General features: G+C 50.3%; 1 protein-coding gene across 14 annotated transcripts in view; it reads right to left on the bottom strand.

The window, feature by feature from the left end:
- Positions 1-26572, bottom strand: part of LOC114871227 (ephrin type-B receptor 1-B) — an 82517-nt gene that overhangs the window by 26523 nt on the left and 29422 nt on the right. For all 14 annotated transcript variants that reach the window (XM_029176864.2, XM_029176874.2, XM_029176867.2 and 11 more), the window contains exon 3: positions 12414-12493. In XM_029176864.2, coding sequence (XP_029032697.1) covers positions 12414-12493 — 80 coding nt within the window. The remainder of the gene's footprint in view (positions 1-12413; positions 12494-26572) is intronic.

Below are 26572 nucleotides of genomic sequence, written 5' to 3'. Positions count from 1 at the left end.
GCTATGGAAACCGGGCCGAATCGAGATGGAAACTCACCCTCTTTCTATCCTCTCACCGTCACGTATTCGACTCTACTACCCCCTTCCTCTTTCCCTTCACGATCGTACTACCATCTTTCTTTAATCCACACAACCGGCAACCTGCTTTCGCCTTCTACCCTCCTTTTTCTCTCGTCTGCCTCTGATCTCTTCTCACCCCTCTCGCTTCCAGTCGCCTGGTCTCGTTAGTTTAACCCACGCGCACCGAATCGTAATGGGAAACGTACAGATGCATTAGGAGAGGCTTTGCCATCCTAGATACCTCGACACGGCAGACAGGGTGCTTTTGCCTCCTTCAAAGCTATCGCCATTCTCTCTCTTTCTCTCTTCCTCCGTTTGCTTTATCTACTCGCGTACCTTTTCGAACCCACGTGCCTGGGTCGTCTTCGATTCCGTTCGGCTCGTTTCGACGAATTTAACCCTTTGCGGTGAAAAAGGCCAACGACACCGAGAAACGAACTGTCCGCTGACGAGGCGACCGGATTATATTCAGCCGCGTCCAATCAGATCTCATAAGTCGGATTTTTACGTAGCAAACGAGCCAGCGAGGCTCGTCGACGCGGCGTTGACCGCGTTCCGCTGTAAATCTTCGAGGGGGCAGGTCCGGTCTATTTAGGTATACCCGCCAGGTCCTTCGTGCCAGGAATATCGGAGAGACGATGCACATCGACTCCGTTTCTCAACGAAATTAAATCTCCATCCGATCTATTCCGTGATGTACATACGAAAATAAAAAGTCCGGTGATTCGGCGCTACCAGACGCGGTGGTAAGCTTATTCATCGGCGGGACAACTCGCCGAGATAGCGAGCTGTTTAACTTTCGAAACGCGTTCGACCTATCCCTCGGATGAAAGAAGTCGCGCGGGCTTAATACGCGGTTGTACGATGTATCGTTCGGTCCCAGGAATATAAAGCGAAAACGTCCTTCTCGACTGCCTCGGCTAGGAAGATGCACGAGAAACGATAAGAGGATTTCGTAGCGCGGGTAAACGAACGTGAATCAAAAGGAGTTAATCCGTGAAATGCAAGCACGTGATTCCAAATTCGCGGCCGTTGCTAATTCGTCCGGCGAATTCGAGACGCGAAGGATAAAGAAAGCAAGGTAGGAGAAACGAAAATGGTAGGACGAGAAGATTCGTAAGGTTGAATTTATGCCGCCGGTGACTGGAGCTGGACCCATCCGAGATTCTCTCTACCCTTTTGTACTCGTCGGTATGCCCTCTTTCTCTTTGTAAACGGGAAAGAGGGAACACGCGGATTTTAGTATTCACGTTGGCCGTCGTTTTTACGATTTTAATTCCTGGAAATTACTTTTGAGGTCGCGCACCGTCTGGCAAAAGGGTTCGCCCTGGCGTTTCCCTTCCGGAGTTTGATCTTCTGCCGCCGCAGGGAACTTTGCTAGAATGACAGCGAAAAAGAAAGCACACAGGCTTTTCCCGATACATATATTATACACGTGTATCGAAATTTCAAAGCGTTCAGAGACGCAAAAATCGTCCGCGTTACGATTCGCGAGAGAGAGAGAAAGAGAGGAAAAAAAGAAAAGAATTTACTCGATCCAGCTTTCACAAAAGATTGCACGCGATAGAAGAGAAATATACGCGGTTGCTCGATGGAACACGAACCTCACATATGCCCTGGAGAATAGCGTAGCTCGATGTTTGCACAGGCGTGTTCGTCCTGCACGCGGAAGGTTCGAGTTTGACGCAGCTTTCATTAATCCTCGCGAAAGGGGCAACGCTCGCCGCTGGAGATTGACACGCGCGCATAATGCGCCAGCCTGCACGCGTCTGTCCCTTCGAGCGGGCTTCCACGGTGCACCGTTGTTATTCAACCAGAGACACATTCGTTTCGAGCACCGTTCTCGAGCTAGGTCAGGATCTGCCCGCAAATTGTAGAACGCACAGTGGTCTCGAATCGCAAAATCGTGGCCAAAACCTCGAAACGTGTTTCAATTTGGTTAAAATTTAGTACCTCAGAGTTTTTCCGGTCGCTAATTATGAATCTAAACTCGACATTTTTAAAAATAAAAAGGCGAATCCAATACGAGGGGTATGTATATTGAAAAATCGTTTGTTCTTCTCGAAAATTGGTATAATGGTATTTTTGAGTTGCTAAGTCAGAATTGAAACACTAAATTTTCTAATTAAAAATTTTTGAAAACCTACAATTTTAAAATAATTGATATAAATAGTAATCCGTGATGAAATTACCATCGAAAAATTCATTTTCCAGTTTTTGGCTAAAATTCTGCAATTTGGGACCATTGTGCAACGTAGAAATTCGTGAGAACTAGTTAGAACGGAGGAAAACGTTTTCCTCCTCGTTTCGCTCAATTTCCTCGGGTATTTCTAATCAACGCTCGTTTAGATAATTTTCACCGGTAACAACGAATTAATAGCAGGACGTTTTGAAAAGCCGCCGAGATTGTTCCTGTCTCGTGTAACCACCGGTGGTCTCGTTATTAAGTAGCCACACCTTCGGGTTTCTTTTAACACTTTGACGTTAAGTACACGGCAGAAACGGTTGAACTTAGATCTACTTTCTTCTAGCCAAGAATTATTCGTGCAATCGAGCAGGAAGGATAACGGTACCGGTGAAATACCTGGAGAGAAAGGCTGCTACCGCGCGAAACTTGGACGACGCGGATCGTACGGTAGCAGAATTTTCCTCGCGAAGGGTAAACGTACGGAGCGAAGAGCAGACGAATAATAAAAGGAGGACGGAAAAATCCGGGAAGAACGAGCTGGTTGATCGCAATGGCGAGAATCAAGCCCGATCTGTGAGCCACTCGAAGACGCGCGAGGGAGCAAGATCGTAATCCCTTGTCTCGTTGTATACGATACACGCTGCCAGTACATTTCAGTGAATTCGCAAACCCTTTTGCGCTTTCATTGCCAACCTCGAGCAAACGATTGATGCAGAAAACTGCAATCGGCAACGAACCGTGCCTTTCCTCCCTTAATTAAAGCACGCGTCCACCACTTAACGACGATCCAGCCTTTGAACGAAAAAAAAAGGAAAAAACAAAACGATTGCTATTTTAATAACAACCCCGGCGACGGTATAGCCAACTTTCGGTTAATTAGACGCACCGCCGATACAACCCCCTCATTATCTACCGTTAATTCGTTTACTCGGCAACTAATAAAGACCTTCGTTCGATGCCTCCACTGCCCTCGTTCACCATCGAAATCCCGATCAACTCTGCTTTTGATTATCATCGAATCGCGAGAACAGCTATCGCGACAGAGATCGCGAGATACTTAAAACTGTGTCAAAGATGTTAGGTCGATGAACTGGATTCGTAATCTACCCTTTGGGAAATAAAAAGAAAATTTATGAAATTGAACATCGTCTTTGCTTCGGAAAGAAAGCAAAGACGAAGAAGAAGAAAAAGAAGGAGCACGTGTCGCGATGCGTAAGTTCGTTGCGGCGAGTGGCCGTGATTTAAAAATTAAATGTTAATCGAGTGGAATTCGGCCCACACGCTTGGTAACGAGGACCATATTGGCCGAGCGCTGGCGTACACTGTCCGAGAACGTAATAAACGAACGCACGCGTGGATTGCTCTGAATAGGCTATAGATCCTCTTCTTCGTTCATCTCCATCGTCTCCCTCTCGGTGATTTCTTTTTCTTCCACTTCTTCTTCTCCTCCGTCTTCCTGGCTCGGTCGCTTGAAATATCTCGGCCAGTTAAAACGCTATCAGTTCTAATAAACGATCGTCGGTCCTCCCTGGTGTATCGTTAAGTTCGATGGCAGAGGTGAGGACACGTCGGAAAAGGCAGCGATCTTGGAGCGAAAGATTCGTGGAGGAACGCGGATGAAGATAGAGAAGAGGCTGGCTTTTTTCCAGCTGCACAGTCACGCGGTACGAAAGGGATCGACGAGGCTGATCCAGATGTCGAGATCGAGCGAGATTACTCGTCCGGGCCACGATGACGATGACGATGCCCCGATTCCATGTCGCTTTCAATAAAAGATAACGCGACGGAGCCTTCAAAACGTCTCGTTTCGCTAACAAACTGGGAGCTTTCTTTGGCTCGAATCTCGCTTTCTTGCTGCTCGTCTAGCCGCGTTGGTGGTCTTTGAGACCTTGAAACTACGTAGTCCTATCACGCATGGCAATTGTCACGGGTCTAGCATTACTAGTTGCTAATTGCTATCCGACAGTCCTTCGAGCATTTATCGGAAAAGTTTTCTTACGCGTGGAAACACGCTCTAACAGTATATCTATTTGTCTCGAAAAGAAAAGAGCGATGAACAATGATTCACCGAGGATGTAAAGTATTGAAAAGAGACAGAAGTAATGGGAGCAAGAAGAGGGCTACGGGATGATTAATCCCGTGAAAACGGTCCGCCGTTCGTGTGACCGATGCGATGGCGTGTCCCGCAGTAACCCACCTCTATTCTCTCGTTCGACTCGGGGGATTAATTCTAGGGGATTAGCATTAATTTCGTTTCATCGTAGGTTGGGAGAGCGTCTGCGTACCGAGAGTTATCGACGAAAGGGAAAACGAAATTCGGGAGATTTTTCGATGAACACTCGGTGCAGTTGAAAAAAAAGAAAAGAACAGCTCGTTATCCAATCAGGAAAGAAACGATCCTCGAGCTATCTAGAGATTTGTTAGGCGATCGAACGAATCGATTCGGCTACGTACGAGCTGACGAGTGGCTGGATTCGCGAGTCGTTGAACCGAGCTTATTCTTCGCTACGTACAGAACGGCGGAGTGGAGAACGGGAGGTAATTATCAGGGTAGTTCTCCTCTGGAGGTGGAGAAAATTTACGGCACCGCAAATTCCACGAGAATTTAACGACGTTCCGCGTTGAGGAAAAATAAGAGTCCAGATCTAAAGGTATCTCTCTCGGAGCTGTCTAAAATATCCGAAGGCGAACGATCGTGAGGCGAAAGAGCAACTTCCTGTCTCGTGTACGATCATGATCGAAACGCAGGAAAATGTACAGATGATGGAAAGCTGTGAGCGTTGAGTTGGTTGAGCGTGCTCACGCGCTACTTCGATGCTTCTCTCTTCCTACCTCGGCGACAAGCGGTACACGCTCGGCTAGTCACGAGGGACAGGATGAAATAAAGGACCGACGATGCAGATCACGCGACAACGATCGAGTCTTGACCGAAGACGATCGAACGATCGTACATCTATCGGAGAGCGTCTCCCGATAAAACGTCTCGGCTGATCGGACCGCGAGAAAGCCGCAGAGGGTGGGTAAGCAGGAATGTGGGAGATGGAACGAAACAGTTCGTCCTTGCTTGTCGACCGTTGAATCTTTTCTACGTTGATCCTTTCGTATCCATTAAATCTGTATCTCTTCTTTTTTCTCAACGAACATCCCGTGGCATGCCGTCCTTCGAGGGTACGCGTAAAAGAATCAATCTCGGACGTATTGCGATTAATGCCATCGTGTCACGAAGCTAGCTGCGTGTAAATCGATGGATAAGTGTAATAAACTGGCTAAGAAAAATCTAGGTAAAGAGGAGCGAAGCTGTTGGGTTCGTTTATCGGCGAGGCTCGATGGATACCGGCGACAGGAGAGCATCGTCCTTACTGGTTGCCTGGTTACAACGGATCTTTCAAAGAGAAGATGTGCATGCAGTATCGTGGAGGAGGAGGAGGAGGAGGAGGATGTGCAGAAGAAAAAGAAGATAGAAACGGGTCGGTCTACCTGCTGCCGCGGAAGGCCTTAACGACGCAATCACGGATAGCTCGAGCGCGATAAAAATCCCTTGGCGAAACGACGCCGAGCCACAAATCAGCAAACAGATGCGTAAGCGCGACTCCTGGGTCAGGCTCGGTTACCAGCATCGATCCAACTCCGGTAACGACCAGGCTCGTTGACGATTTCGGACGAGCTTCGTGTCCCAGGACACTCTCACGTAATTGCGTGTAACCCATTCCACTTTGCAGCGAGTAAAGCAGGAAACACGTTCACCACCGTAGCCACGTCTTTTCTTTCACGATTCTTTTATCGTTTCGCCTCGCCCCGTCATCTCTTTCTATTCCTCTCGCGAGTAATCGCATTTGCGCGAACCACCGCGTTAATCCGGCCTTTAATCAAGCTGCGTTTGCATTAAAAGAAAGGAAACTGGATGTTTACCCGGCTCGTTCCGCGAAACCACCTACCCACCTCGTATTTCTTTTCTTCCTGCAAAGTCGCGATCGCTAGAGTATCGTTATCCCGTGCTTTTCATACTGATAACGTCGTGCCAGTTTCCCGGATTCCCATCGAAACTTTTCTAGCCCAAGGATGCTTCGCTGCTTTCAACGGTTCGTGTTTAACTTTCGAACACCGTTTACACTTTCCGAGAGGCAACTGGCTACCTTCAGATTTTTCGACATCCGAAACTTTTCTCCCAGCCGTTTCGTGTATCGCGTTGTCGAGAAAGACGAAACGCGTTTTCGTATTCGTCGATGCGGAAAATCGCGGGAAAATCGTGTAATTCGAAGAGGTTAAAGAGAAGGAAACGAAGGAAAGGGTTGCGCGTTCATCGATCGAGTACCACTGTGATTTCTTTCCGTTCCGTTCCGTTCCGTGGGGTCTCGGTGAGAAATCTGTAATCGATACTTTCCGTTCGACTCTTGTTCCAGAGTTTCGTCCGCTTTGCCCGGGATGCTCCCATATCCGCGGACATTTTACGAGCCGAAAACACGCGTTTCGTACGCGAAGCATTCAGGAATTCGAGAAGAAGTTATCGCGATGGAATCGAAAGGGAACTTTGCCGTTTCCTGGCGATCGCGAATCTACAACTCGTTCCCCTAATTTCACGTCCGTGAACGGCGTTCCGCTTTTCCCGTTACGATCCCCTACCAAAGTAAGATCGCTCGATTTTGCACGAACGCTGCAAAGAAAACCGTACAACGAAAATACGTGGCAACAGGAAAGGAATGGCTGAGTCACGCGTACCTGGAAGAAACGGAAACTCGATTACGTTAGCGAGAACCCGATCGGTTTCGATCGACAGGATCGACGCAGCGTATCCTTTCCCGAACGAGATAAAGGGGTAACGATAAACAGGGTCAGTGACGAACAGCGAGACGCGCCACATGTCCGAGACAAGTGGTTCTCGAATTTCCGTCTCGGTAAGCCGATAAATCGTGCGGGGGGGGAAAGAAAAAAAGTCGAGGTCCGTTTGCAGGGCGCTGTTTATAACGGGTCGCGAGCAGTGATAACTCGAGAATCGTTGCCCGTTTTCGATAACGAGCTTCGAGCTTCGAGCTTCGGGTATGAGCGATCGATCTTCCGAAGCGGTCGGATTCTCGACGCACCAAATGGAATGTCAAGCAGCGACGAATTAGTTGGTTTTCTTAGCGGCTGGTAGAAGCGACGCGTCGTGTCGTTTTACGTAAGCAAACGGAGAGAGAATAAATCATCCACTTATCTGGCTAATAAATATTTAACTAATAGCCGGCTAGTTATTCTAGACACACCCCCGAAGGTAACCCGATATTTATTATTCCCGCTCGGCGCCCCGAAATGTTCACAGCTGTACGATTATTGCGCTCCACCCGGTACGCGTCCGACCCGAAAGACACACGCGTCTCTCTCCGCCCTCCTATTTATGTACTCTTTTTATGAGCTACGGGTAATTACTTAGTCGCCTCGGTTATATCGCTTTCCCAGGGCGTCACTCTTCCAAATCTCCCCGATCTAGCATTCTCGAGATACTCTATCGTTGGTAGAGATATTTAAAAAAAAAATACAAGTTTTAGGCTAGAAACAAGAATTCGTTTCGACGAAAATTTGAAAAGCGTCGAAAATGGAGGAACGATAGAGGCCTGGTTCGATGACTAATTCGTTCGAAAATTTGTGAGAATGCCGGGAGAAGCGAGCTGGCTACCGGTATGCAAAACGCGAGGATACACGCGGGGACGAGTAAAGTGGACTGGCTGGCTGACGAAGCCAAGTGTTTTCTCGCGCGTTACGTCGCATCGCTTCGCATTCCGGGAAGGCGATCCTTGACGAGCGAGAGCCCCCGAAGACGCGGTTACCCGAGTCACATATCACCACGTGACGTCCTCAGAATTTCGCATCCGAGGAGCGCATTTAGATGCAGATACGACCGGGGACGCGGCTGAAAAGAGCAACCCGCAGGATGAGAGCGAGGAGGTGGAGGGAGAAGTAGCGACGAGAGGGTGGCGAGGGTGAACAAGAGAGACGAGGATGAAGACGAAGGAAACGCGAGATGAAACGATCAGATAGAAGCCCGAGTGCCACGTGCGAGGAGAGTAAACCTTTTCGCCAGCAACCGTACACACGATTGCCACGTTTCATCGGCTCCAAGATGAACTTGCCTCTTCCCGAGGACGATCAACCGGTGATACAACGGAGGATCCTCTTTTGGAAGCCAAATTTTCTCGGTCCTGGACTTCTTTTTTACGCTCTCACATCGGGGCGGCCAGTTATCGCGAACGAGTACCGTTAACTCGCCTCTAGATTCTTGCTCTATCGAAACTGAAACGTACAACAGTTCGAATCATCCTTCGTCCGGCGTTGTTCCCGACACGGGAAACGATTTAAATATTCCGTCGAACGAATCAACGAGTGGTCGATCGAGTCCTCCTCCTCCTATTTTACGTCGAGTCCGCTCAGTTCCCCGGCCGTTCTATCGAAACTTTATCTCCGTGGAAATAAATCGCTTCGCGTACCTCTTTCCGACTGCTATCGTAGACTTTTCCCCGATGTTCCCGTAGATTGGCTGTCCCCGATCGGTACACGTCCAGTGCATACCTTCGATAATTTACATTTAACGAGACACCGAGCATAAAGTACACGGGACCAACGATCGGCGTTTCCCAAAAATCGTCCCCGTCATTGTTTATTGGACTTTCTAAACGTTCTTGGGTCTTCTCCTACGCGCCAGGATTACATTACATCGGGCAAACGAGCCGAACTGCCGCCAAACCGACGATAAATTTCCACTCGAAAAGAAGATCCGGCCATCGTAGCGAAGCTCTAACAAGGGGAACTACCCAAGTGTCGAGCTGAACATGCCTATACCCCCTTTTGGGGGCAGGCTAATTGTTTAAAAGATATTAACAATTACAGTCAGTTACTCCTTACATTCTGAAGTATGACAACAACACATACAACTTGCAATCTAGAGATCCACGGTTCAAATCCTTGGTTCCCATTTTTTTTTTAATGATAATTTGTCTCTTTTTGAATAACTAAAATTCTATATTCTATTTTGAATAACTTAAATTCTATAAAAATTGCAGTGTAATCGCCGAAAAAGGCGCCTATGGCTGATGACCCGAAGTCATGGTGCCACATGGCACGTGTAAAGAAATAAGGGTGTTTTCGAAGGATCTGGCCACAGAGTGGGGAAGATGTTTCATCTTTTGGTAAGAGATGAAACTTTTACCGAACGCGGATCGCGAAGCAATTACAGAATATACTTAACATATGTACACTAATGGTACTTGTCCCGTCTATGAAAATAAAATGAAAATAAAATAAAACGCGTTACGCGAGTGTTTGAAGGAGAAGCCCACGATTCCGTTAATAACAAGGAGAAACTTTCCCTCGGTTGTCAAAGATGGAAATGAGAAACTCGAAGGGTCGCGAAGAGCGCGATAGTCCGTCTGTGTCTTTATCGGTCGACTGGAAACTCGAGCGTTCTCAATTAATTCAAGCGGTGCTTTTTTTTCCCTCGCTCATCCCTCTTTCTTTTCCTTCTATTTTGTTTAAAATCTTTTTGCGTTCTCGATCGAGGTAGAGGGTGAAACACGGGTTTCCGCAAAGTCCTGCAGGCAAGATTAGCGGCAGGCGAGGAGGAACGGAGTAAGGAAGACGGATAGGTATCTTCGGGATCCCTTTATACTTGTACGAATTTCCAGGCTCGCCAGCAACGCCATCAACGCCATCAAAGCGACGTCTCGCTTCGCCACGCACGCCAACCCTTCTCTCCCCATCGGCTTGCTCAAATACTCCGAGCTAATTCTGTTTGGCTTGTTTGTTCTGACGCTGTTCGCCCTACGGTTCTGTATATTAATAAACCCACGCGCTGACCGTACTTATTACTCTGCAACTTTGTGGATCTTCGATGCGGAAGGGCGCAAGGTATCCTCGTTTCAGCTAACCGGACGATCGAGAGGACCTGCAGCGAATCGGAGGGCAGGGTAAGTAGCAGTATCGTTAATCTCTGTTCGGGAAAACTGATTAGGTCGACTTAGGTGTCCCTCTTTCGGCAAAGCACTCGATCTATCTCGCATTCCGTTCACGCGACACCCTTGGAAAACCATCAGTTAGAAGCGGATCAGGAAGCTGGAGCCAGCACTCTAAGAGGATTCCTCTCTGTCATTCTCAAAGCTTTGGCCGGATCCAAGGGAACGTGGAAGAGGAAAATGTCACGGAGGACGTATTCCACGAGATAAAATACAGGTGGAAATTAATTCAAGCCTATCGCGATCGACGATGAGGTAAAGAGGCTGATGGAATCCAAAATGAGAGAATGCACAGAAAGACAGAAGAGAATGTTCGACAGACTGGTCGTTGATTATTCACGTCAGCCCGTTGTAAGTTTGAGCTTTCAATCGCGATGACGTTCGGCTCCAGACATCCGACCCGATCGCGATGAGCTAAGACCTCGAAGAATTTCTGGGGTAGCCGTTTCCTTTCTTTATCGCCGTTGCGTGTCCGACCGGACCAATCCTCCTCTGTGTTATAAACATCGCTTAATAAGAGTAACCACTCGTAATTTATTCAACGAACACGTTCTTCTGTAATTACGTGAACGTTGCAAGAAATAAAATTCGGCGTACAGATAGCTAAGCACATATTTACACGCGCGTAGATTACAAGGGTACCGAAAGTTAAGGCAATCGAGAATCGAGCAACCGTTGGCCGAGATTCGTGAAAAGGGGTGTAAATTATACTTTTCGAGATGCTTGAAACGGTACGCGAGAAAGTCGAGCTGCGAGCATATAATATTTGAACGTTCCACTCGAAGAAGAGGTGCGAAGCAAACTCGAGTACTCGACAAAAGGCTTCGGGGTCTAGTTTTTCCGTTTGGTTCCAAGGAAAAAAAGATCGAGCTTCCGTGCACGAGCCGTCCTCCGGATCCTCTCGCTTCGAACGGGGCAAGCGGAGGACGTTTAGCAGCTAGAAAAATCAACAGCAAACTCAAAGAACCTTTTCAAACGAAACGTTACGCTGCTCGATTAGCGGTAGAGCACTAACGATCCACGCTGAAAGTCGACAGAGAAAAAGTAGACGAGAAGCAAACGGCCGATATCCTTTCGATCGACGTTCTAATTTCAACTTTATTTTTTCCACTCCGAACCCGCCGCGCCGCGAAATAACGAGGTTGACTGACCGATAATTCGTTCGTGCTTTTACCGCTAAAAACCATCCAAGATTAATTATCGAACGTTCTTTCGCAGAATTTTCCAAGTACGCTCCGCAACGTTCGAGTTAGCGAGTTTTACCAATATCGAACGTTAGCTAAAAGTATAATATGGTCGCGCGAAGCAGTTCGGTCGAAGCCGAGGTATCTAGCGGCTTCGACACCCACGTAGAATCCACGGCAGAAGGAGTCGTCGGGTTTCAGTTAAAATTTTCAGCGGCATCGTACGCGAACACAGATTATACGTGCACGCAGGAAACTATACGTCCTACGACGTTTAAATAAACGCATCCTCTGTCATTCTCTTTCCCTAGCGAGCACCGCGTGTTCTGTTCGTTCCTCTGCCGCCCTATCCGGCGGCCGTCTCTCTAATTTGTCCGTTCAAACAAAAAGCAATTTGTTACCCAGCGGAGCTGACTCTTGGTCCGACGCTACGCGTCCCGCTCGCGAGTACGAGCAACAAGATAGAACGAGAGAGGAAGAGAGAAATGGGGGAGGGAGAGGGTGAGCGAGAGGAAGATGGAAAACAAGGTGAAAAAGAGAGGAAGAGCAGGGAGGAACGCGGGCGCAATTGAGAGAGAAGGAGAGGAAGAGGGAGGAGGAGGAGGAGGTGGTGGCTGGTCGGCGATGAAGAAGGTGGAGGAGGAGGAGGTAGTGGCTGATTTAAACCTGTCTGGCGGCCCGCTGCGCGCTTAACAACTGAAAAACAAACATGGCGCCGAGAGAGCGCACTGGCCAGCGGGAGCCCACGTATGCCAAGCGCACCGAGACCATAAAGTGCTTCTGGTACCCCCGCCTCCCGCTCTCCATACTCTTCTATAATATCCATTTTGTCCCACTGGACACCGTGTTCCGGACCTATGCTCTTTTACCGTCCGTCCGACAGCTATCGCTCGCTTTTCCGATTTCAGATCTCGCGTGAAATATGCTGTTTCGCACGTGGAATCTTCTTACGAAGCTACTAGGATACTCTAGCGTTTCCTATCTATCGATAAGAAAACTTACCCCCGGGGTGTTAGCTTCCGGACCGAAGGGATACCTGGTCCACTCGAGCTTCTCCTCCTGTGTCGTGTCCAAGAGAACAACTGTAACCAAAAGAAAATACAGTCAGTAATAGAAAGATTACAAAGGTTCAACCTGTACACGCTGCAGTTCTCTTTTCGCTAATCCACCCCTATCGAGCGGTTCTACAGAAACATAGGAGATAAAATAAAAAGAATGGGAAACACGGGTTTCGATGTTGAACACCGGTTAAGACGATCTCCCGCCTGCTGGAAATACTCGTCGGTGTATCGAATCGCGCGGGAGAGCCCTAGCAAAGATTTCACCGTGAAAAGTCAACGTTTCGAGGGGGATGAGGGAAACGACTCCCTCTCAAAATGGCGGATCCTCGAGACTGTGCTAAAACACCTTGCTTCTCGGCAGCTCTCGTTCTCGTCGTACACGAGAAGGGTGAGAAAGCCCCAGCAGCGGTAAAGAGAGGAGAAGGGAGGAGAGGAGATGAGAGGAGGGAATAGAAGGGAAAAAGAGGGAGAAGGGTCGTCGCGCGTATCGTTGCACACGCAGCACAGCAGGTTATGCGTGGTGTCCTGCGACACGTTTGTAGTGGTGGTCGTATCGACCGGCTCTCGGCGGCTGCTGCTGCTACAACCCCACCCCCTTTCCCTTCACCCTCGCTCATCCCCCGTTTTACCTCTTTCCCTCAGCCTCGCGGCATCTCTCTCCGCTGCCTGTCTTTCACCCCCTTTCGAAATCCCTCTCTATCATTTCACCTCTACCACCACCACCACTATCGCCATCATCCCCTTGCTTGCCTTTCCTCTCTATCGCTTTACCTCCCTCCGTCCTTCTTCCACGGTGTTCACTAGCGCCGCGACGCTATCGGTCCAACCCTCTTCACTCCTTTTCTCTCTCGTTCGTGCACCCTCTCTCTGCCATCCCTCCCTTCGTCTCGTCTCACTCGTTCTTCTACGACTTCAATGCCTCTCCGTGTTTCTGCCCGTCACGGCTCTTTCCTCGTTTCGCGCCACGACCTCGCTTCCTGCTCGGCCCTCTCTTCTCTTTCTGTTTTTCTCGATTACCTTTAGTTTCTCTTCTCCTCGTCGCACGGTGTTCACCAGTGCCACGCAGCCATCAGCCGAGCCACCCCCAACGCGCGCGAGCTTCGTCGTCGTCGTCATCGTCGTCGTCGTCGTCGTCGTCGTCGTCGTCGTCTATCCCTTCCCAGACTCCGGGTCCTTGAATTCCTAGACCAAAGTACCCCGGCCGACGCGGGGGTTGCAGCCCACCACCACCCCTGCCGCCGGATGCAATCTCAAAGGTGAAAACTGCGCGCTGCAAAATCCATCCGATCCCCCTTGCGCTCCTCTCGCCACCGTTGTCCCCGTCCCCGTCGTTGACTGTTTGCCATCGTCGCGCGCTACCCCTATCTCTCTACCACCACCGTACCGACCGGTTCGACGAGCCACGCAGAATCCCAGGGGCTCTCACGCGTACCGCGATTATCCGACCTCATCGAGACACCGTCGAAACACGGGGTGTCGGTGAAAATAATTGTCCCGCCGCCACCTACCCTCTACCTGCCATTTCCACCTAGCCCCGTCGAATTCTCGCTACAGCTTTCCCGCCTCTTTCAAAGGGCATTCGCGGTCCCCCGTGAATAGCATCGCAATGCGATAATGCCGAGCCGTGGCGAAATTTTCAAATCGCTTCTCTCGATCGATTCGACGGCAAACTCGTTTTTCCTAATCCCAATGTCACTATCGGTTCCACCGATCGTCTCTACGCGCTAATACTCTAAGCTTCCTCGGTTTCGTTCGATTACGAGAGCCACGGATCGAATGAACGACGAGAGAATTTGTTCGAGATTCAAGGGGAAAGATGTTTCGCAACGGACGCGCCAAGATATCCGTGAATTCTCGCAAGTAGCTCCTCGAACCGAAGCCACTCGAGCAGCTTCTCTTATTGTGTGCGTAATGGGCTTTGCTGTACACCGGCCTAATTCGAGCCCTCTTCAAAAGTACTCCACGGATACGTTCGAGATCACGCTCGAAGGAAACTCGCAAAGTAACATCCAAGTCGCTCTCGCCGTCTCAACTACGATAAACTTTCGAGATAGCAAAGCTTCCAGATTGACCCGCTATTCTATACCGGCTAAGAGGACTTAGTCGACCAACGAATCTGGCAAGTTGACGAGATCCTGACGCTCTTGTACTTTCGAAGCGATAACCATCGAGCTAGGAGGTCGCTAAAAGCGAGCACTTTTCTTTAACGCCCCCATCGTTCGGAGTAACGAAACATTAAGAGACGGCGAGGGAGGTTGACGGGAAGATTAGCAAAGTTGGCAAAGAGAGGACGAGTGGTAGTAGGATCAGCAGCGAATTACTATACCCAAGGGTGTTTACGTAGAAACGGAAACGAACGAATGGGAGGTCGCTTGGTATCGCGGTGAAAACGGTGACGTATCCCGTCGCGTCGTCCGGTCGACCGTTCCTTACCCTCTTTCTTCGATCCCCTTCCACCCCTTACACGCACTCTCGCGAGTACGTAGGAGTGCGCACGTGTGAGTAACCGGTGTACGACGCGGTCCCATGAGACGTACCGAATTTAAATTTCAAATTTGGAGCGTGTCGCTGGGTGTGACGGTATGCATAGCGTTGCCCGCCGGCCCTAACTCACTCCACCGATCGTGCATCTTTCTTCTCTCCCGAGTTTCTATCTTCTCTTTCCCTCTCTCTTTCTCTCCTCCATATAGCTTCACCGTATATCCGTTCATCTACCGCGTTCTCTCCATTTATCCCTCTATCTATCTTCCTTCCTGCCAGCCTGCCTCCTCGGTCTCTCCTATCGAAAGGGAAGACCTCGATTTTTCATATTATTCAAATAAGAGAGCTCGGCTAGCCGGGCATCGATATGCAACGGGGAAAAAAAATTGGAAAGTCTTCGCGTAAAAAAGCAACGGGATATCGCGTTTTCCCATGGTGGAAAAAAGGAATCCGATGGAAATGTTGGTAAAACCTCGACGCTCTCGTCACTCCTCTCGATTTCCAATTATTGTTGCGCAAGGTACGAGAACTTTCTCCGTGGCTTCGTCGACGTGGATGCAGTCGGTTGTCCCGTCTCGATTCCGTTCGAGCACAATGCGTTCCTCTAATCGGAGAGGATCGGTCCGCGGCGCGCACGTATCCACCGACAGGATGAAAGAAACGAGAATGCCCGGTTCGACGATAAATCAATAGCCGGGGTCGCCGAAGGAGATGGATGAGTGACGTAACGAGCCTGTTCTTACTATACGCTGCGCTGGTAAGAGGTCGGCTCTCGCGCGTATAGAAGCCAAGACACGATTGAATCGCCCGCGCGAGGGGGAACCTGTTGCCCGATCCCGAGACGAGCGGCTACTCCAAGGCGATTAAGATTACGATTTCGCCTCCTGCGCTCACGCACACCTGCGCGGTACATCGACCATCACCTGGACTCGATCGTTCACCGTATAATATCCTTCCCGTCCTCCGTCACTGTTACGCTCCTACGGAAAACTGATCACCGACAGATTGACGAAGATTTTTAAACGTCACGGCTGTTACGATAGTCGAGCGAAGGGTGCACGGGGAGAGAAGTAGCGGTTCGAAACTTTTCGAACGGTTAAATTTCATGGATCGGGCCAATAATCTTACGACGGGCGAAACGTCGAGTCGCGCGGAGGAAGCGCAGGGGCTGCCTGTTCGAATCCTCCGGAGGATTTCAGAGGATCGGCCTCGCCGGAAATAGGTTACGAGCGATCTTATCTCCCGGCGAAATTTACGTTTCGCGTATAAGTCGAGCAAACCCGTCCCCGATTCGGATCTTATCTCTCGCCCGTGAAGACGAACTCGTCGAAATACTCGCGTTGCGTGCTTCCCTGCCGTTCCAACTATCCCATCCAGCCTGCCTACCTTTCCGCGATCCCAGTCCACGTAAATCTCTGACGATTCAATCTCTGCGGCGCGGCGGTAATGCGCTTTCCAGCTGAATACCGACAGCGGACCGCGAGAGAACGAGCGTATCGCGGTTCCACGGCTCGATCGATCACGACGGCGAATCGATTTCGGTGATCGGAGGAGAGACGAGGAGGATTTCTCGGCGAGAGGAGGACGCGTGTGCGTTCGATTATCGCCGTTTCCACGACCAGTCTCTCTCCTTCTCTCTCTCTCTCTTCAGCAGTCTCGTCCGGAGGTGCACGAGTTTCGGTGGATCGGCAAACAGAGACGATACGAAGGAAACGCGAGAGAACGAGAAAGAGAGAGGAAGATTGGCCGGTGAGAGGAGACCACCTACGATCGTGGAGCGCGCGGCCAGCGAATATGTACAACGGTATACGTTCCTCGACTTTATTTCGGCTCTAAAAATGCCGAGACCGGGGATCGTCTTGACACGAGTGTCGCGCGCGACTCGTCTTTTTCCCGGCTCACCGACCTCTTCTCGCCAAACATCGAAGCTCTTTTCTCTTTGCAACCAACGACACCTTCGTGCCTTTGCTTTCGCTTAACGGCCTTCCAATTTGTCAGCATCTCTCTTCCCCTTTTCCTTCTTCTTCCATCCTCTTCTTTTTCCTTTTCTTGTTCTTTCTCTTGATTTTTTTTTTTTTTTTTTTTTTTTATTCCTTCTGCAACCTTCTTTACCACCCTTACACCCTCCCCCCTTTCCAATTCTCTTCTTTCTCTCCGACTCCGTCTCTTTCCGCTTCTCTTCTTCTTTCCGGCGTTGTTCCCTCCTGCTCGCCCCTACGTCCCGACGTACCCTATCGCGCCACTAACCGTTCACCAGGATGTCGTTGACCCATCGCATCGGATCGGACGGGCGTGCTGGTTCGAACACGGTCGATCGGTCGCGCTCGTTTCGCTGCCAAATTCGTGAGCATCGAGGTACGATATGATAGGTGAATCCGGTCTTAATTGTCGGCTCGTCTACGGTGCCACACGGGCCGACTCGTCGACTGTTCGTTCGTTCGGTGATAATGACGGGTTTCGAGATCATTTTAATTACATTGGCGATCGGAGATCTCTCGGTATCGGTCGCATCTCGAATGCCAACCGTTTCGCGAATGCTTACCATCGAATCGATCCGAGATAAATCAGCCTCGGAGACGTCTTGATCCGGTCGTGCGCCGACGCCGAGAGACGCGGCTGACAATGAGACAGCGACGGAGACGAAGAGTTGGAGTAAAAGGATTTTCACGAGACATACTTTCGAACCAAAGGGGGAATCGTGGGAGGAATCGAATGGAGGAGAAAAGAAAAGAAACGCGCGAAAGAGGGGCGAGCCGAAGGGAAGAAGGTGGGAGGGAAAGACAGCGTCGGAGGAGAGGAAAAAATATGAGGTGCTCGGAAACTTAACCCCAGTCTCGGTTCTCTGCGGGATCCCGTGGGCACCGTGCACGATCTTTGGGTCCGACTGGGCGGCATGGGGAGCCTAAGAAGGGAACGGGCAGGAAGGGTGGAAGAGGTTTCGAAGACGTGGCTGGTCGGCCCACGCCAGGATGGGCCAGCGTGCCAGCCATCGTTGGAATTACCATTTACATAGCGTTATTATGTTTGCGCATAATGTATGTACACGTGTTAAATCAATTATTTAAACAATATGGGTCCGGACGGTGACGGAGAGGCAGCCGCGTGTGAAACGAAGCGACACAGGAGGCAAAGGGACAAAATAGCTCGGATACTGCGTGTCCACGAGATGTTGGATTACCCGGTTCTCGCGCCTCCTTTCTCTCTCTATCTCACCCTTTCTCCTCCCTCTGCGCGCCGCCCCGCTCCTCGCCAGCCTCTTTGCATATGGATCTTGAATTTCAATTGTGCTTTTCAAGTGCACCGGCCCTCTCCCTTTTGTTTCCCCCGTCCGTCCCAACAGCTACCTTCACCCTCGCCTTTATTCCCACCCCCGCTTCTCCGTTTCTTTCCTCCTCCCTTTCAATCTGTTCTCTTATTTTGCTCGTTTCGTTCCTCGTCGCTCGTATTCCGGGGGATACAGAAACGACGAGGCGAGGGAATGCGACGCGAACGATGGACGATGCGCGCCGCGGCGCTACGAAAAACAACGGGGACAGGGACCGATACAGAGGGACACAGAGGGAACGCGAGGAAGGTGAAAAGAACGGTGGCATGACGCGGCATCGATCATTCGTTGGATCGAAGCCAAGTCATCCAAGTACTTATTTGTTTCCGCGCTCGGTGATGCACGTTCCGCCGCTCCGCGTCGCTCGGATAAATAAAACTCTTTTCTGACGTTTCTCCGTTCCTCCCTCTCGCTCTTTTCCTGGCTCGTAAATTTTCTGGCCGGCGTTTAGCGCGACTATCCGGCGACGATACCCGGTCGCGCACGTTCCACCGAGCTGACTTTTAATTTATCCCACACCCTCCGCTCGAAAACGTCGTGTTTCTGCTTGCGAGGCGCGAGTCACCGTTCGCTGCATTAGCATCTAAATCACCCTGTGCTCGCGCGCCCCTACTCGCCGGACAGACTTTTCGAAAAGAATCGGAGGCGCGACGAAACAACGGTAATCAAATTTATTATCTTAAAGAGGCATTCGAAGTCCAGGGGGGGGTTTATTGGGGGAACGGGTTCCGTGTCGAACCGAAACCCGATTGTGCTCGACCGCAAAAAGAGCCCCTCGAATCTCTTTTCGAACAATTTGCAACTTCTACCTGGAGCCACTTTTCCTATTCTCTTTTCCCTCGTTCAACGTTTCCGTGCCTTTCTTCGTTCACGGTCCACGCATTAGCATGCAAATTAGCCTCTGACCAGAATAATCGAATTAATCGTTCTAAACAACCGATCGACCGTTATCATCCGAAAACGGCGTGGAACAAAAGCAACCGATCATCCTGCTCCCGTCCTTCATCTCCCTTTTATCCCTTTTCTTCTTTATTTTTTTTCATTTTTTCATTCGACCCGTGTCTTCCAAGCTCTCTCGTCAACCGCGACTATAAATTCCTCGTAATACCAACGATGAGCTCATCGATTCGTCGAAGCGATCGCGACGAAAATCGCTGGAAAATTGATGGTCCGTCGACGTACGAAACCTTTATTGGAAATTTATGCGGATCGATAATTCTGCGCGACGATACTCGGTACCGGCTGTTCGAGGATCGTTCGAGGGATACTTTGATTATTACGCGTATCGGTCCGTGGATCGTACAGGATCCGAGCGAGCGAGCTCGGTTAATTAAATAAAATGAGCGCACAACGGAGGATAAGAGAAGAAACTATTTCGATCGACGCCGCGGCGGTTAACGAGGCACGCGTTGAATGAGCGCGGAGTAGCCGTGTGTGCCGGTTTCCTCGACTCCATTTGTCGACCACCTGTCCAATCGGCAATTTATGCCGCTCGGTAATTTCACATACCGAGAATATTAGACATCGACACGTTCCTTCGCTACCAGCCAACGTGCTCGATCGCTCGCGTACAACGTCTGCGTGTACCGTGTCGCCAACAACTCGCGCACACCATCTTCTACACAGATGCAAGCGGAGAAGGTTGCGCGAGTTCCTTACACCAACCAGCACCAAAGCCTTCTCTCTCTCTCTCTCTCTCTCTCTCTCTCTCAACTTGGACGTACACACGCTATATACACCCTGCGACCGCGATTTATCTCGACCGGTTAATGCGTTCCGAGAATCTATTACTGGCCTCCCAATATTATAATTATTTTATTAACGGGTCGCGATCGGCTGCGCTCTTCTTTTTACCCTCGCTCAATGTCCACGATTATTTTTTCACCCTTCTCGGCTGCTATGCTCATCCCCCCTCAGCCATCTCCCTATCATTTGCATAAAACCGAGCTGAATCAAAAGAGTCCTTTCTTCTCGCTCGAGCAAAAGACTCGTTGCCTCGAGGGCATCGGTTTCGTTCGATTCGCGAGCGACGCGGCCCGCGTTTCCTTCGATTCGAGTAATATCCGTCGCGAACAGCTCATCGCTTTCGGCTTCGCTTTATCGTTCGGGCATTAACCGCGGCCAGTTCGACGAAACGTGAGTCATAAATGGTCCGAGGGATAAGCCCTGGTGGACAAATAATTTCGCAAAAATGCTGGTATCGAACGGAATCACCTGGAGGTAAGCCTCCGAGCTTCCAAGAAACGCGTATCGATTCGAGGGAGGTCCTTCCGCGATTCCTTCGAAGAATCGTTAATCAACTTTCGTTCGCCGTCACCACGGGCTGACGAAAGAGGGAAACTGCGAGAGAGGGAGAGTTCATTAGTAAATCCTTGGAAGAAAATATCGGATTCAACTCGCCCCGTAGCGCGAGGAATCTTTTTAATTCCAAGGTACGAGGGGTGGGCTATATTACCCTGCGCCCGTTGTTAAGCCCAACATTTTACGACACGATCCGAAATAACGAGAAACCTGAGTCATCCGCGCGCATAAGTTATCTCGTTTCGTTTCACGTTCGAGTTACCATTCAGGCTGCGAAGGTAAGCGCACCAGGCACCGCCATTCTTGCAACGTGCCCTGCACCCGAAGAAAAGTCACGATCGTAATCCCTAAACGTCGCTGTTAGATACCATATCTTCCCGTATCGTGCCTCGATTCAACAACATTTCCCTCGGTCGAATTCAAAATAATTACCGCGAACGGCCGCGCGGAACCGACCGACGCGACGACGAGACGAAATCGAACCGCACCGGCTGCTGTTGCGATCTCACGGGGATTAACAAGATTTGCAATTTGCTAACGGCCAACGACGATACCCAGACGACGCTCTCCTCTTCGCCCGAGTATTATCATAATTGAAAAATATAATCCGCCGCGACGTTCCCGAATCCTCGCCCTCTGTAATAACGTGATCCGCGCTGGTCAGCTTAAGAATTAGATGGGACAGTTGAATCGCGTCGAATGGAAAGTGGAAAACGTTCCAAGTGTCGATGGAACAGATGGCGAAGCTAATCACGGATATTCGTTTCTGCCACGTTCGACGCGTACTCCTAAACGCGGCTCCATTATGCCGCTTTAGAAACAACAAGTATCCAGGCGCACCTGCGCTCCGCGCCAGCACCCAGCGCCGATATCAAACTCGTTTTCAAAGCACCAGGCCTTCTCGCGTTCCAAGTCTGGACATTCCGCGAGCCTGAACCTTGTACAGCCTTATTACGCTCTCGCAAATCTATAACCCATTACTGCATCTCGGGAAATTCACTAGTTTTCCCTTGGATCCTTTGTTCTCTCCGTCGACCGTCATCCGACGTCCAGGAAGCGAGGAATCTCGGAAACGGTGCTCACCGTAATGACGAAACTCGTCGATTATGGTCAAGTTTTTAATTGAACGCAACGAAAACGGTACTACCGAGGGAAACAAAGAAGTCCCGAAGAATTCCATTCTCTGTAACGACGCAAACTCGAAGGAAAAGCAAAAGTAACGGTAGTTGGCGAGTCGTAAAAGCCACCGGCAGAGCTAATATACCTATTCTGACCACGAAAAGCGACGAGAAACAGAGAGAGAGAGAAAAGATGAAGGAAAATACCGCAGGGGAAAGGAAAGAAAAGAACGCTTTATCTTGGAAAAGGGAAAATTTAGGAGTTACTTTTACCGCTTCCCTTCTACCTGTATTCTTCCTGTACGACACTCCGCCATATTATCACCGACCAGGAACTCTACCTGTATTATTAATGGTGACCTCCGGGCAGAATGGCAGGAAAAACAGCCTTGGGTTATCTCGGCTCGTAAAATTCTATTGGCTACGACGTGTATAGGGAAACAGCCGTGTATTAGCTGTCCTCGGTCTCTTATCTCCTCGCTTTTCCTCGCTCGCGTACCTTTATTCCTAAATTTTCCGCCGCCTACGTAATCGTGGTGAGAGTAAAACGCGATTCGAGATCTGGATCTAAAAGTCGAATTTCAAGTGCAGTCTTTGAGTATTTGGGAAAGTTTCGGCTCGATAACGCAAGATATTCGGTCGTCTCGACGACGCGATACGTTCTCGAGAGACGTTATCCGCGCCGAGCATCGCGGCACGATAATTCCCCGGATTCGACGACGAGCGACTCGTCAGCGAAAAAAAGAATCGATAGGATCTGTTCGTGTTCCGATAAGAGATATCGGGATTCGATGAAGGGATGGTAGCTTGATGGAGAGCGGAACCGCTTCCCCGTCTCGTTGAAATTTATTTCGGGGGTAGAAGAGAAGGTGCGAGACGAGCAGACGGTAGCACTCCACGTATACGCGTTCATTTATTGCGCACGAAACTGAAACTGAAACATTGCTGGGTGAAGAAGAGACGGCGATACCACCCTCCCTTTCGTTGCTTCTTTTCGCGGATGCGGCTGTCGGATGACGGAGGGAAGTCACAAATTTTTTCATTAATATGCAGCGAGACACCCTCCTAACTCCCGGCTCGGGAAAGGTAATGTAGTAGCAGGGGTAAAAAGGGAGAAAATGCAGTGGTACAAGCAGACGTGGACGGGTGTATGCGGCGAATTCTCGTGTGAGTTCCGCCTCGTCCGTGCGAGAATGTTGGGGCACACGGCGTGGGTGTAGCAGAGAAATAATGGTCTGCTAGGAAATGTAACCAGCCGACGCTCACGCCCTCGTCGCGACGCCCCGAGAGACTTAACGGGGGAGAGAAATCGAAGAAAAGCGGCCGAGAGACAAAACTGGATAAAGGGGTGTCGGAACCGAGAGGGAAAAGAATAATCGCGTGCTGTAACGCGACGCGTTCTACCGATATCACCTCGGATATGCTCGCTAAGCATTTCGCTGGACATTCCTCGCTTCGAACTACAAGCCTTCTCTACCTCGAGCTTCTGTGTCGTTTAACCCTTTGCGGTCGAGGATTCTTTCAAGTGATTCTTTCATGTACCGAAGCATATCTTCTTTTTCCTTATTTTAGGCTTATAAAATAAGCTGTAGATAAGGAAATTATTTTTTCCCGGCTTTGCGGCGACATTCGACCTAGTAAACAGAAATACGGCATTCGAAGAACGGAATCGAAAACGAGAATGAAAGGCGCTTCGAGATCATGCAAATTCTGCCGGTTAAAAAGACTTGGAAAGCTAGAAACGCGTAATACGGGGCTCCCTTTGCATCGTTTCTCGTTTCTCGTCGCCGTATCCAAAGGCTCCGCTATTCGACGCGTCTTACTCGCCGGCATACCTAACCTCTCTATATATCTCCTATACCCGTCTCCTCCTTTCCTTATCCAGCCTCCAGGTCTCTCCGTTCCTCGCGCCCCACATTTTTCTCGGCGATTAAAATTTATGCTCACTCGTGTTCCCGGTGCGTGCGTATCGCGTTTCGTCTCGCACGATGCTCGTTTTGCGCCGGGTTACGCACACGCCTAGGCACCACCGCTCCTTTTCTAACAGCCCCGCGGACCTGCCCGTTGCCCTTCCGCAACTAAAATATCCATGTATGTGGACCTCCGACGAAATCGCGAATGGCGTAGGTATCTCCCTCGGAGACATGATAAAGAGCAAATCGCCGCAGCTTTTATCAACCAGCAACCGAGTAGTTTCCTGTGAATCGAATTGCGTCAGAGATGATTCCGTTTTGTCAAAGAGACCGCGCACCATCGATAGGACGACTCGGTTTTATCGACGGGACGATTGCGGCACTTGCGGCGGAAAGTGATCGCTATTGCCCCAGAATTCGAGTAAGATTGGCATTAAAAACAAAGGACGCGGTTATGTCCGATGCACCGGACGTACCGGGGCGAAGAGTTTTTCAGCTGAAATATTGATTTTTAATCCCGCCTCCGTTATACCGCACCTTTGTGACCCGACGCGATAGCCGAGGATAGATATTGCGAGCCGGTCCGGGGAGATGGATATCGAAAATTTAAATCGATTCGACGGATCACAGAGGCAACGAAGAGAAATGACGCGAGAACGGAAGCGAGTTTGAAAAGCGGAACGCGTGGAAACGGGCAGGAGAGACAGTTGCGAACGAAACGATTGGATCCCCCGGGATTAAGGTAACTGTACACGGTTGCGGTACCGTTTCGAAAATTCCTGCGGACGTTCGAGTTAATCGAGGATCGCGTCGTCGCGTCAAAACGAACGGAGCCAACCAGCCAGTCGGTCGGTCGGTCGACCGGCGGTTTCCTCGCGAACGACCGCGTCTCGATCGTCTCGAGATTCCTCTCTGATCTCGTCTCGTCTCCCAGTCGAGCCCGTGCTCCTCTGCAGCTCGGTCAATGAGAGTAGCCTACATTCGTCCCTGTATAATCTTTTCCTCGCCGATACTCGCGCGCGCGCACACACCTGGCGAAACCGTTCGTTCGCTCTCCTCTCGGTTCCTCTCGGGTGGCTGGGATCCGCGGGCATCGCGCACCCATAGACCCGTACAAAAGGACACGAACTCGCAAACGGGCACACGTACGTACGCGCGACCACCTTCTCACGTGAGAAGAGACAGCGGAGCGCACGCAAACGCGTCTTTCTCTCTCGAAAGAGGGACCAGCAAGACGACGAGCAGTACACGCAGCACAGAGAGAGGAGGATTTTGCTGCCTCTTGCTGGTCCCCGTTTCCTTTCCTTCTCGTACCGACGTATCCGCCGGTTCGCCGGCTCTTCGTCGCACGACTGGCAGGGGGGCAAGTTTCAGTCCGTCCTTGTCAGCTGGATAGGATGCTGCCAGGCTTGGTACGGCCGCAACCTGGACCGAAGTAGTAGGCTGTACAGGTATGCACGAGGTGGGCTGGCCGGGCATTCCTGCGGCGTTGCCGGCTCTCTTGCTCGCACCGTGGCCCCGTCGAGGAAGGATAACAGAGAAACGAGGATATACACGTTCACGGCGAGCTGAGTCGAGTCGAGTCGAGTCGAGTCGAGTCGAGTCGAGTCGAGTCGAACGGAGGGGAATCGAGAGAAAGAGGCCCTCCGAGCGAGCGCGGCACAACTCGAACGAGTCTTTCTGCCTTTTCGTGGAGGCAATCGAGTTTGTCCGAGAGAGGACTGCCTCCCTTGGCTCGACCTGCTCCCGCAGACTTCTCCTCTTGCCTGCCGTTGCTGCTGCTCCGGCTTCTGCTTCGCTTCGCTTACCTCGCGATCGCGGCCTTTGCGTTCATCGGACCCCTGACCGCGACACACCGCGACTCCCATTCCATTCGATTCGCTTTTCTCTTCTCTACCTACCGCCACGAACCGTTTCACCCGTTGCGTTCCCACAACTCGAGAAAACTCATCGTACCTGGGAGAAGTTGCGTTCGCACGTTCGCGTGGGAGGTCCGTTGTTCGAAGGGCGAAAAATTGTCACGTAGAAATTCCAGTTGGTCGGCTTCCTTTTGACTCGACGAGGATCGAACGGAACGCGTGAGCGGGAATGGTATCAGAGGATCTGTCAGTTTGGCCCCCGTTACGGTCTGCGGTTAAAGGGAAATCGAAAGGACAGCCTCTCGAGAGGGTGGAAACGCGCAAAGTAATCGAGTTCTAAGCGAGTACGCGTAACGAACGAACGAACCGTGCAGCTTTCGGTAGCTCGAGAAGGTAATAGAATTTCATTCACCGCGTTATGTGCCGTTCGTACGAATCCCGGAGGAGCCTGTCCGATTCGATGGAAGAAAGCAGAGAGGATCTGAATTAGCCGGGGCATCGTTAAAAATTGATATCGATTCGAATCTGATCGGAAACGCTCAGACCTCGTGATTCTTTGAGAACGGATCTTGCGCTAGCGAATCCGCTTTGCGGGCTGCCCTTTATCCTGGAGAAAAATCGGTGTTTACGAAGGAAGGAAGGAACGGATACCGTAATACGAGTAGCCGACCTCTCAGGGCTCTGTTGGAAGAATGAAATTCAGAGATATAACGGGAGAGAAGTTGAGAGCAGGACGCAAAGTGGAGATATCGAATAGGCAAGGATAACGAGAAGCTCGGGTTTCGTGCAAGTCGAAGGAAACGAAGTTAGCCGTCTCCGTTGCGCCGACACGGTCCACTGGGAACGCGTATCCTTGGCAAGTTCCATTAAACGCGTTACGTACAGAGGGAACTCCCAAAGGATCGTGAACCAAGAATTTGCCGCGACTCTGCGCTACACAATAAATCGGGGTAGAAGAGAAGAGAATAGAGTTTTAGGTTGCCTAAAAGTAGAATAAGATGGCATAAGAATAAGAATAAGATTGTCAAACATAAACGACAAAAAGCAAGAAAAACTCAACTACTTCTAAGCACTTTTTAATTCTTTGACAGTGCGTACTCTTA

The sequence above is a fragment of the Osmia bicornis genome, chromosome 10 (assembly GCF_907164935.1).
Source record: "Osmia bicornis bicornis chromosome 10, iOsmBic2.1, whole genome shotgun sequence".
Taxonomy (NCBI): domain Eukaryota; kingdom Metazoa; phylum Arthropoda; class Insecta; order Hymenoptera; family Megachilidae; genus Osmia; species Osmia bicornis.
This window is presented reverse-complemented; position numbering and strand designations above follow the sequence as displayed.